General features: G+C 39.5%; 1 protein-coding gene across 1 annotated transcript in view; it reads right to left on the minus strand.

The window, feature by feature from the left end:
• The window catches only part of SYT17 (synaptotagmin 17), an 83,707-nt gene that overhangs the window by 48,440 nt on the left and 22,771 nt on the right, over positions 1–12,496 (minus strand). Inside the window, exons 2-5 of the mRNA XM_075285542.1 lie at positions 8,390–8,407; positions 7,203–7,351; positions 6,100–6,248; positions 3,595–4,214 (exon numbers count right to left, since the gene is read on the minus strand). Coding sequence (XP_075141643.1) covers positions 3,595–4,214; positions 6,100–6,248; positions 7,203–7,351; positions 8,390–8,407 — 936 coding nt within the window. The remainder of the gene's footprint in view (positions 1–3,594; positions 4,215–6,099; positions 6,249–7,202; positions 7,352–8,389; positions 8,408–12,496) is intronic.

Genomic DNA, 12,496 nt, shown 5'->3' on the forward strand with positions numbered 1-12,496 from the left:
AGAAAGACAGACAGACAGACAGACAGACTAGAATTCATTTTTATAATATAGAGAGATATGCATGGAATGAAAAAGCTTGGTATGTGAAAAAACACACCTAATGAAAAAATTATTAACATAAGGCTTTAGGAATTGTTTATCTTAATTAATTAGTAACAATCTGGGGTCTAATATTTATATATGGGGTTTGGAATTGTGTAACTGTTTTTATGGTCATGACTCTTATAAAGGCCACTCTTGCAGTGACTTGCCATTCGTAAAGGCCTTTCCCAGGTTGACATCTCTGATGCTCGGGCATTATCCAGTAATACAAGACTTAATAAACCGGCACTGTACTGTCCTAAGAATATTAGGAGTTGCCTCCGAGACCTGTGTACAAGCCCCTGGCCTTGTATTTTATAATGTCACACTAGTCTTATAATTGGGGATTAGATGATTTTCCTGTATATAAGCACCAGTAGGATACACTGCAGTGTTTGGCAGGATTACTAACGGAACATAATTGTACAGAAACAGCTGGTTGCATGGGAAACTTTAATTGTACATTAGTTGCCCTGGATACTGCATTGGTCAGACTAGTACCCAGAGTCCTTCTCATATCAGACACAACTGCTTCATCATTCTAGCCATGGCCGGAGCATATGCTGCTCAAGCCTGTTTACGATGCAGTGGAAAGAGCACAACATAATCCATGCAGAACACGATGTTCAAGATCATTTGCTACAAATGAGTCAAGCAGGTGGAATTCCAATTGGTTCTTCTAATACTTCCATGGAAAACTCTTCAAGTCTATTTCACAACATGAACAGGTTCATCTTGACATGCTCCTCACTGACCAAGCACAGAACCAGGAAGACTAAATTTTCCTAGATGGTATGGCAATGTGCATCATACGCTGCTTTTCAATATGCAGAAATATGTAATTGATATAAAATGTGGATGTTTTAGGTATTGTGTACATCTTACCCTCTTATACATGTTCCCAAAGTTATTCCTCAGGATGCAAAAGATAGTGCAAACCATATTACAAACATAGGGAATCACAAATGCACTTTAATTTTAGTCATAGTTATCTAAGGTTAGAAAAGCCCTTTAAAGAAGCACTCTGACAAAATGTTCTTTTTGGCTTTATAAATGCAACATAAGCTATTATTAGCAAAAAAAAACAGGCTTTTGTGCATGCATTATGTACATGTGTTATGAAGCATTTCTAGGTATTGGGTTGTCTGCCAGAGTGGGGTCATCTTCCCCTCTCCTAATGGGACCTACACTTTCTATACATTCTATAACTTGCCAAAGGCAGAAAGGCAGTTTCATTATACTGCACATACTCTGTGTACTATCTAAGGGGTGCAGATTCTCAGAATAATCCTATATGAAGTAGATTTATCCTGCCCTTATGCCTCCTGCTTGTCATGGGTTTCTCCCTGTCAACTTTTAAAACTAAGAGGCAGAGAAAACAGTGTGAAGTATTATTTCAAAGAATACACTGGAGGTTCTGCACACAGCACACACAGATTATATAGCCAGTGTGAATCAGGGGAGTTTTATAACTCTGCAGCTAACCAATTCCTCCAGATCAAGATTTACTCCACGTCACTTATATGGGCTCGGAGATGGTCCCTATTAAACTACAATTTCAGCACAACCAAATAGTAAGGGTTCACATTAAAAAAAATATTACTTTTTTTCTGCTTTCTGATCAACTTCCTTAGTTGCCAAAAAATGAGTAGTATCATGTGAACCTCCATCTATCTGATTGTGCTTATAGTTCAATAGGGACTGTTCTGGTAACACTCCCTTTAACCCATTAGTGACCAGTGCATAGGTTTTATACATCAGTCATCAATGAGACTTATTTCCGGCAAAATAATGTGGGGACTCCTGCAGACGCAAAGCTAGGCACCTACTCCTAACACCCCAGAATCAGCAAATCACTGATTCCAGCTTGTTTAACCCCTTAGATGTTGTTGATAATAGTGTACAAGGTATCTAAGGGTTTTTTGTGGCCTAAGGGATTTAATGGACCTAATGAAGCATATGAATGTATAATCCTGTTAGGCCATGCCATGCCAAAAACACAGCCTAACAAACTATCTGTCAAAAAATTACAGACAGTATAATGTACACTACATACTTATTAGTTGTTAAAGTTTATTATAAAAACAATCAAAAGATTGCAAGTTAAAGTCATAACATAAAAATTGTATTTAAAAAAAATTAAATAAAGTTTTAAAAAAGTAAAAAAAAAACAAACAACAACAAATTAATCGCACATGCCAAAATGTTCAATAAATCATAAAAACAACACACTTTTTGGGTATTGCCATGTTCATAAGGACCACAAGGAATACAACTGTAATGTTATTTTCCCTGCACATTTAGTGGCATTCAAAAAACTGAAAAAAAGTGCCATAATTGCTGGGTTTTGTTTGTTTGACACAGAAAAAAGTTATAAGAAGTAAGCAAAAAGTGTGGCAATCCCTAAAATGGCATCATTCAAAAAGGTCTTCACACAATAAGTCTTTACACAATTCCCTTAACAATAAGGGAAGTAAGTTTTGGGGAAAAAAAGTATTACAAAAAGTCTTTGGTAATTTGGAAAAGTAATAAAACTTGAAAAAAAAAAAAAACTACACAAATTTAGTATCAATTTAACCATATCGACACAGTGAATAAATTTTTCAGGTTGTTTAAGCTGCACAGTGATTGGTGCAAAATTTAGAACATAAAAAGGCTACAGCAGAATTGCTATATTTTTCTATTCCTTCCCAGAAAGAGTTAATCAGTGAGGTCTATCTACCCGCAAATGGTGCAGTAGCTGTTGCTAAGTCCCATTTAAACAAATGGGATTTTGCTGCAGCATGGCCATGTGACCATCATCTATGTCTTCTAATCCTGGATAGAGATGGGCGAACCCCCCCAAGATTCATTTTGTTTCGGGTTTGGGTGGCTCAAGTCCCTGATTTGTTTTGTGTCGAATAAGTTTGGATAGAACCAGAAGTGAAGTTATTATATGCTGGGGTCTCAGACCTCAGAATATATTAGGTGGAGGCCCAGGGAAAGTGTAAAAAAACCAAACATTTATATTCCCTTTCACCTCTTTTGGGCCTCCTTGTGGCATACCCCGTTGTCTCTTATTCTCCTTGGTGAGGACCTGCACCCCGGGTCACCTCTGAGGCTTGTGATTGGACTTCAGTGGTGACATGAAGACATTGTGATGTCAGGATGCTTTCCATGCCCATGTCCCCGCTGTAGCCCAATCACAGGCCTCAGCAGTGACCCCAGGTGCATAATGTCACCATGAGAGCACCAAACGCCATAAGGAAGCCCAAAAGAGATGAGGGAAGGTGAGTATTCATTATCTGAACATGGCCAATTTATCTTTCTATGGGTTCACCACACTCATTGAGAATTTATAGCAGTCTTCGAAATAAATCATTGGCTTGTTCAAGCATTAGCGCTTCACACATCAACCTTATGTCCCAAAAAGTAATCACTTTCAACAGATCTGGAATTTTTAAAATCTTTCAAAACACACCCTTCCATTCTTTTAGTCTTCTGTATTTAATGTGTATAGAATGGTCACCTTACCTGAGAGCTTGGTATTAAAGCTTTCCACCAATGTCCTCCTTTCACAAGGTCGACCTCACTCAATGACATGGAGACTTTACCAATAACACAATGTCGTGAAAACTTGTCAAAATCCACCACTGTCAAGAGCAATGTTCTTCTTTGGGCTTCTAAAAATGGGATTTCAAAAGTATATCTCTCCTCAAATACTGGATTCTGGGTCTTACGTTTGACTCCGGTTTGCTTAGAGTTCTTCTGATCTGGCAGTAGACATATCTTTACGTATGGGTTTGAATGAGCCATGTCTTGTCTAGAACCATCGTAAGATATGGGTGGCGGTAAGTCTCTAGCCTCTATTACTCTCACAATCAGATAGTTGTGAAGTAGATCATACTGAGTACTAAAATGCAGCATACCTAGTTGATACTTGGTTAGAATTTCATCATCTGTTAATGAGTCTACATCATCATTACTGGAATCGACAGGATACAGATGAGGTTCGAATTTCCTAAAGTAGTCCTCAGGGGTATACGTTTTTCTTAGTACAGTTGGTTGCACAATTTCTTTTTTTGCTCCTAATGCACCAAACTCAATTGGCTTAATGTCAATTAAAGGAGAACTTGGTCTTCTGGACTCTAAACCTAGGAGATAGCAAGATGTAGCAATGTGTATAAATAAAGACCAAATATGGGAACACTAATATATTTAACAATATAAATAAATAACAAAGAAAATTAAACCCTGTCAAAAAAAAGTCTTGGCATGCTTAAAGGTATTGTTCAGGATATCAGATTTACTGGCCTATTCATAAGATAGGCCTGTAAATATCTGATCGGTGAAGAAGGCAAAGCAAAAAACTTTGTAGTCCCTGCATAGAGGCCAAGCATCGTTACTGCAGCTCAGCTCCCAATGACTTCTATACTGTACCTGGCCACTATACAAGGCACAAAATTAACTGCTTCCAGCCAGGTCTTGTATATAGTATGAGCACCAAAAGCAACCCCATACAGCTGACACTCCCCACTGAACAGATATTATAAGGATAGGCCTTAACATTTGATATTCTGGACAACCCCTTTAAGCATTCAGTAAATACCCACTTCTGGTTCAAATCCAATGTATGCTTCTAAAGGAATTGTCTAGGATTTATTATTTTATGGTCTATTTTAAGAACAAGACATAAATACGCGATTGGTGAAACAGGTCAATAGCCAGCTTCTATACAAATCAGCCATACAAGGCTACTTTTAATGCCCATACTATGCACAGAATGAAGACAGAAGTAGTTGGCGCTATGCTCTATATAGTGACTACAGCTCAGCTCCCACATGTATTCAATATTTTTAGATAATTCCCCACAGTTGCAGCCACAGTGTAGTCAAGAATGTACCACCGGTTAACAATAGAGTTGAGCGAACAGTAAAATGTTCGATATTCGTTTCGAGTAGCCGCTCAATATTCGACTACTCGAATCGAATATCGAATCCTATTATAGTCTATGGGGGGAAAATGTTCGTTTCAGGGGTAGGCAACATTCGATCAAATTAAACTTACCAAGTACATGAGTGAGGGTCGGGCTGGATCCTCCGAGAAGTCTTCTCCATGCAGCGTCCCCGCAGCATCTTCCGGCTCTGAATTCACTGTGCCAGGCATCGGGCCTGGGCAGAGCCGACTGCACATGCCCGCACTACAAGAAAATGGCCGCTTACAGTCAAAGCGGCCATTTTCTTGTAGCACGGGCATGCACAGTCGGCTTTGCCCAGGCCCGATGCCTGGCAGAGTGAATTCAGAGCCGGAAGACGCTGCGGGGAAGCTGCACGGAGAAGACTTCTAAAAGTAGGAGAAGAACCAGCGTTGATTAGCCGACTGTATAGCATTCGGCCAATCAATCCTGGTTCTGCATCAAACTTTTCCATTCGAATAGCGAGTGGTACTCGATCGAGTACGAGTATTTCGAATACCGTAGTATTCGATCGAATACCTACTCGATCGAATACTACTCGCTCATCTCTAGTTAACAACTCTCTGCGCTTGATCATCAAAATCACCATCTCTTGTCTCTATAGCTTTGGTAGCTGTCACCATCTTCTTCATCTTCTAAGGTTTTCTTTATGAAGATTCACATCTGTGAAGGCCCAACAAAAAATAACTTTGCAACTAAGTCCCTCATTATGACCTACATAAAACTGTAAAAGCCAGCCAAACTCACCAAACTCTGAAGTACCAAGTGGACAACTATCCAATGTGTTTTGGAACCTCCAATTAGTCCCCATCAGTTGATGTCATAGGAATGGAGGATCAGGTACTATCCATTAAAACACACACACATACTTGGCTGAACCAAGCATTTATGTGTATAGGGGAGTCAGAAGAGATTACTCTCACCAAATGAGCATTGGTCCTACAGATACTGAAACTGTGTGGCCAACTTTAAGCTTAATATGACAGCTTTATACTTTTGTGCTAATAGAGGGTTCAGTAATAAGAAATATTGTATACACAGGTTATAGTATTTGGAAAACTTACTTGAAATACGCCTTGTAAGACTATATGTAGATCTGGATGTATCTGAAGAAGATCGTCTTCTGTCAGGTGATGTCTCCTGTGGAGTAGGAGGAGGCTCACTTGTTGCATTCTCCGAATCTCCTTCCTTATCCTCACTGCGATTATTTATCCTAGTAAGTACATTGAACAATGGTAAACAATAAAAAAAAATACCATTTTGGTACACAGATACATAATTGTAAGAAAGAAGACTCCAGGAACAACTGATACGCTGTGCTATGTCTAAAGGGACAGTTGCCATTACAGTGTAAAAGTTTTTCATGGAGTGTATTGCACAGCATTTTATATATGTTTTACATGTACTTCTAACACTAAAACCGTCTTCTAGCTTACATAAGTACATTCACTGGCCAAAAAAAAAAAAAATCACACACCAAGAATGAGTTGTTGGAATGCAACAAAACTTTCAATTTGTGAATGTGATGGTGATAAATGTAAGAAATCACCTTATTAGAGTAAAAGGGGAAGTTTATAGGGAATAATTGTACAATTGAAGGAGTCTCAAGTATCCTGTTGGGCTATCTCTAGAGTGGATACAAGATGAGATACAGTTGGGCATGGAAGCAAACAGGTTTTGTATTGTCAACGGATCAAACAATCCTCTCTACTGGTGGTCTGTCTGGGCCATCTGAAGCCTGTTTGCTGTGTGTGTGTGACTTCACATAACCATGACTCCCAACACCTAATAATAGCTAGGTCAATAAAGCTTAGATACAGAGAATTTGTCAAAACGTTCGTTTTGATTCTCTCAGTCCAATGATGCACCATAGACTGTCAACTGGGAAGAACGTCTTCTATACTAGCAGTAAGCAATCTCTTACCAAGTGGTATACTACCTAAAAGTAGCCTCTGAGAATCAGGAGGAAGGACAGGGGGGAAAGCCATTGCATGCATTTTATTTTAATGTAATATTTACCCAACAATGCTACCAGAAAAACAAAAAAGGAGTTCTATTATTGGTTATCTAAAATCTTTGAATATTAAAAATGCCTCACCTAAAAAATGGAAAAATAAAAAATAACAGAACAATTTATACAGCAGTAACTAGTCTCCGCTATACTAACAGCCATGGTGGTGTTTGAGCAGGAAAGGGCCCCAGGATCTCCACTTCATCTTCACTTGACTGGCAGCAGCTGCATTCATAACACTTTTGACAGCAGTTTCTGCACGTCCACCGACACAGCAGCAGATCTGAGATTTTGGACAGGAACCCCTGTGCCAAGACATAGCAACAAGTAGCAATTTGTTACGTAGAGAACTCAGCTTTCATTGGCAGTCAAATGTGGCAAGATTCACTTAGACATGCCAACAGCCAACATTATCACGTTAAGGATGAGGCCCCACGTGGCAGGCCACAGCAAAAAAGCACTGTGGGAAAAACTGCGGCAGTAACACATTGCGGTTTTCCCTGCAGCTCTTTACACAGAAAGTCAGCAGAGGTTTCAAATATACCTACAGGGACACGGCCAGCGTTTACGCCACATGGGGCCCCAGTCTAACACTTTATACTTCTCATTTATTAAGATTTTCCACCACTTTTATACTTAGAACTCACAACATGTGGTCAGATATTTTGTAATTTTTTTAGGCAAATGTTGACCACACAGGGCACTACTACTAATACATCTCTCCATACATCATATTATACATGTCAATGTGATGCTTTTCTTCTCATGAATCTGTCTGCTGTCAGCTATGGTGTATCAATAAAGGGTAAAAATATTGTGAGAAAGTGAAAGGCAAAGTGCTGGAATCACGCTATATCAGCCGCAGATTCCTGACTTATGTGTGGTCTGGAGTAGGCCTCAGCCCTAGGTGTGGGTGATAGACTCATTATTGGGCCTGCTGAGGCTGCACTGTGGGACAGATCCTAAGAGGAGAGGAAGTGACTGGGTCTGTCCTGTAACCCTGAGTCCGGTTGTGCTTGTGTTTTTCGTGTGGCTGGTAGTAAGCCACAAGTATAGTTAGGTTGTAACGTCTGTTTAGTTAGTCGCTCGGACGAGCAGGAATTTGTTTTATTTTTGCCTGAGGTTAATGTATTGTATTTTGTTTTGCTTATTTGTGTCTGAAGTCAAGGTTTATTTATTTTCCTGTTTTTTTCTAAATAAACCAGTTTGCTGCACATTTTTGTGTCCCTGTCTTGACTGTTTGGGTCCGCACCACCGCTTCTACCAAGCTACCTTCCCCACAATATATATGTATGAATCAATTATAAAATATAATATCACACGGTAGAATTTCAACCGCTCACCTCATTTATTGGCTCCAACTGTCCTTTTTGATATCCGCAATGAAGTAAATTGCAAAGCATCAAGAAAAAGAATAAAACCAATTTAGTGTTTTGATTTTTTTTTATCAAAATGTTGTCAGAACAGCATAAAATGTAGCCCCTGACAGTTACTTATCTACTAACTACAGGTTAGGGAATAAGTTGTAGATCAGCGGAGGGTGCAGATTACAGGGACCACTAGAGATAGTTGAGCACGTACTTTGGTTATACCATAAAAATGAATGGCATGACAGTTTGCCTGTGTACTCGCTGCTCTATTCAGAAGGGGGGTGCAAAGCATTCTTGTTCTTATGATCGGTCCCATCGACCTACAAATTATTCCCTATTCACAGGATAAGTTGTCCTTATTGGCAGACACTTAAGTACACCAGTCTAGAGTTGCTATAGTGTATTTGCAGTTAAAAGTATTAAAGGCAGAAAATATATATAGGATGTCCATATAGGATGATACAGGTCTTAGGAGTCAGCGACAGATTCGGGACCAATTTTGGGTAGAATCAGGGTAGAAATAAAGATACAAACTTCAACTCTGGCTTCAAAATAAAATTATTAATTATTTTTAATTATACTATGCAATTATTACTATTATATAATTAATTACTCTATATCAACAACTCTATATACCTTGATGGAGTGTCAATATTTCTCTCTCTATATTAGACTGTATGCTATGAGAGGGGAGGGAAAGCCGTAATAGGAAGAGATCTGTTTAGGCCAAAGTTACATCACATCAGGAAGCTGCCCACTTAATAGGGAATATAAAAGACTCAGGATGTTACACATATGGCTACAACTAGTCATTGACATGATATTTTTGTAATGGCAGATACACAAGATGCATGCCAAATGATGGAAAGGCTCATTGATATATCAGGAGACTGCAGAATATAGAAAGCAGTGCTGCTAGCAGATAGGTCTGTGCTGCTCATTAGTAAGAAAGTCATTAATGACAGTAATTGTAAATTAGCCAGAAGTATTGATCATGAGACTCTGATGACTAAAACTCTAGGCACATTAGATAACAGGCAAATTAGTGAATGTTAAGTTTAGTGTCGCTATACGCTCCTTTGTTAACTAATAATGACCGGAGATTAAGCCAATTCACGGTGGGAATTAGTGCGCCATAAGACGGCTGATAATTATTTTACTACAGTTTAGTACATAGTGATGTAAACTGTGAATTATCCTTACTAGGCGGAGGTATACACAGAGGAACAGCAGTAATGAAAGCAATGATTAAAATGGGGCCCTTTTTGGATGGCACCCCCACACTTCAGGTTTTACAGATAAAGGAGCCCTACAAACTAATAGAAGTGAGGTCCCCACCTACTTGTCAGTCATTTCCACAATATCTACAAGTGTGATCCAACTAATACTGCCATATCATACCCAAATTATATTAATGTACAGTATCCACATAACACTGCTATATAATGCTTATTATTACTGACATATGTAGTCCACTTCATACTCACGAGTAGTACATAAAGGGGTTGGCCACTGTCAGACCAATATTGAGAGACAAATGCTATTGTTTGTAATACATCTTAATCACACAAAAAGAAAGTTTAAACAGTTCCATATATGGTCAGTTACTTCTGCCCCTGGTGGTGTCTTCTGGTGGAGGTCTTCTGGGAGAGGTCTCCTGGCAGTGAGCCAAGCATGTGCTCTTCTTTCCACAATGGGGTCTTATCCTGGGTGCAGCCACCATCTTGTATTTCAGTTCAAGCATAAACAACTATTTCTAGCATTCAACTTTTAAGGATAACAATATTTTTCATACATTATGAAATTGCAACCTTCACAATGTGATATACAGTCCTTGGTCATGTGGCCAACCCCTTTACAAAATACTGGTATTCAACCCGTATATAATGCCACCATACAAACTTTGCATAAATCAATAGTACAAGTGAATATTAGACAGTTGTCTCTACATGTCTCTTACATTTTGCATTGCCCTTTCATGCACACTAGCAATCTGCTGGTTAAGGGTCACATTTCAGTCTATCGAACATTTTCTCACTGCTCCAAATTCCAATGAAGTGTGCTTTACCCCACTCTAGTTTATACTAGCCATTGGTTATAGTGGTCTCAAGCCTGTCAAAGCTTTTCGGGTTTACCCTGCCTATGGACAGTTCTTATGCTACGACTGATTCTAAAGGCTGCAATGAATTGTAGCACTCAGCTTTCCATTTCTGTGAGATTATGCGGCTTACTGTTTCCTGGATAAATTGACTTTTCCACTTCAAAGTAACAGCATGTGCAAATGACTTTGGGCAGCTCTAGCAGAGCAGAAAGTAGAAAATAACTTGGTACTCTATGACCATCCCATAAGGTCATGCGTATGACCTATTCTAGTTCTATGGTTTGCTTATGTAGACTCTGTTCTTATGTGCCTATTTATATACAATGTTGGATTGGGGGAGATTCTAAGGCAAATCCTCCATCTAAGCAGAATATGTGCATATTCACTTTTAAAAGGTTATTCCCAATTTATAAGGTGATGGCATATGGCTAGGATTAGTGGAAATCCAATCTCTGGCACCCCCCCCCCCCCAATCCTAAAAATGAAAGACCTGCCTCCCCTACTTTGTTCAGCAAGGTAAAAAGATGATCCCACTGAGGCGTAACAATCTCATTAAGGTGAGTTTATTCAGAAGATGGAAACACACAAGTACAGTGCAAGTGTAAACGTTTCCGGCCTAAACAGGCCTTCCTCAGACTTGGTTAGGTATTCAGGACCCCAGACGTAGCTCTATAATTCCTTTTTGTATCTCCCAGTAGGGAATCTTGTCTTTGGGAATGTCTACTCTCTGGACAATCCGTTCAGAGGTCACATGTGGTGTCCTCGTTCTATCTTGCTGATAGTCTGCCAGGGATACAGGTTGGTGGCGTAGAGGCTGCCTGTCTGTTTAGGCCGAAAACGTTTACACTTGCTCTGTACTTGTGTGTTTCCATCTTCTGAATAAATTCACCTTAATGAGATTGTTACGCCTCAGTGGGATCATCTTTTTACCTTATTGATATGGATTGGGACCCTATCCCACTGTGAAAAACCCGGTACCCCACCACACCAGTCTATTGCATACTTTGTTCAGCATCCCTTTGACCACTTAGTGGGCACTCACTGGGGCCATTGTGAAAGTTACTGTGTAGTGGCCCCATTCATTTGAGGTTTGCTACACAGCTGGGTGTCAAGAAAGCTGTGCATGGAAAATTGCAATATGAATATATAGGAATGTAGTCCTATTGGCACTGGAACCCTTTCATTCTAAGCATAGATGGATATCCTACATGTTGAATCATCATGGATCATAATGTGAAGGCTAGAGATGAGCAAATCAATTTGTAACAAGCTGGGTTTGGTATGAATTTCCCAAAAATCTTGGGTCCAGTCGAACCCCTGATTTTTTAGGTTCACCACCCACAAACTACTATTGTATTACTATTGTAAAGGCCTTTCCTAACCTCTTCTGGTGCCTGATCTACATTCCCCGACATTTTCAGTCCACTTCAGGCTCCTTCTGTGATATTATGGGACCATTGAGGCCTGTGATTGGGGCAGATTTAATAGGTCTATACACATAGCAACCAATCAAAGCACAGATTTCAGTTTCAAAAGCAAAATACAGATGTTTGGCTGTGATTGGTTGCTATGGGCGACAAAGGCAGTTTTACATTTAGACATGATAATAAATATGCCCCATTGACTCCAAAGTCAACTCCAAATGGGATGTCCACTGTTGGAATCAATATTATGTAAGATGGGCCTGTCCATCCTTCATATTATCCACTCTTTATCAATGGGCTTGGCTCCAATGCCTGAAGTTACTAAGAAGAAGTGGTCAGTAGTCTTTGTCGGTCTGGAGCAGCGGGGCTCAGTGGTTAGCACCATTGCCTTGTAGTACTATGGTCCTTGGTTCAAATCCAACCAACAGCAACATCTGCATATTGTTCTCCCCATGATTCTGTGGTTTTCCTACAATTGTTCTGGTTTCTTCCCACATGCTTAAGATATCCTGCTAGATAAAAATGACTGCCCATAAAATACCTGACCCTTGATGG

Source organism: Leptodactylus fuscus, chromosome 8 (assembly GCF_031893055.1).
Source record: "Leptodactylus fuscus isolate aLepFus1 chromosome 8, aLepFus1.hap2, whole genome shotgun sequence".
Taxonomy (NCBI): domain Eukaryota; kingdom Metazoa; phylum Chordata; class Amphibia; order Anura; family Leptodactylidae; genus Leptodactylus; species Leptodactylus fuscus.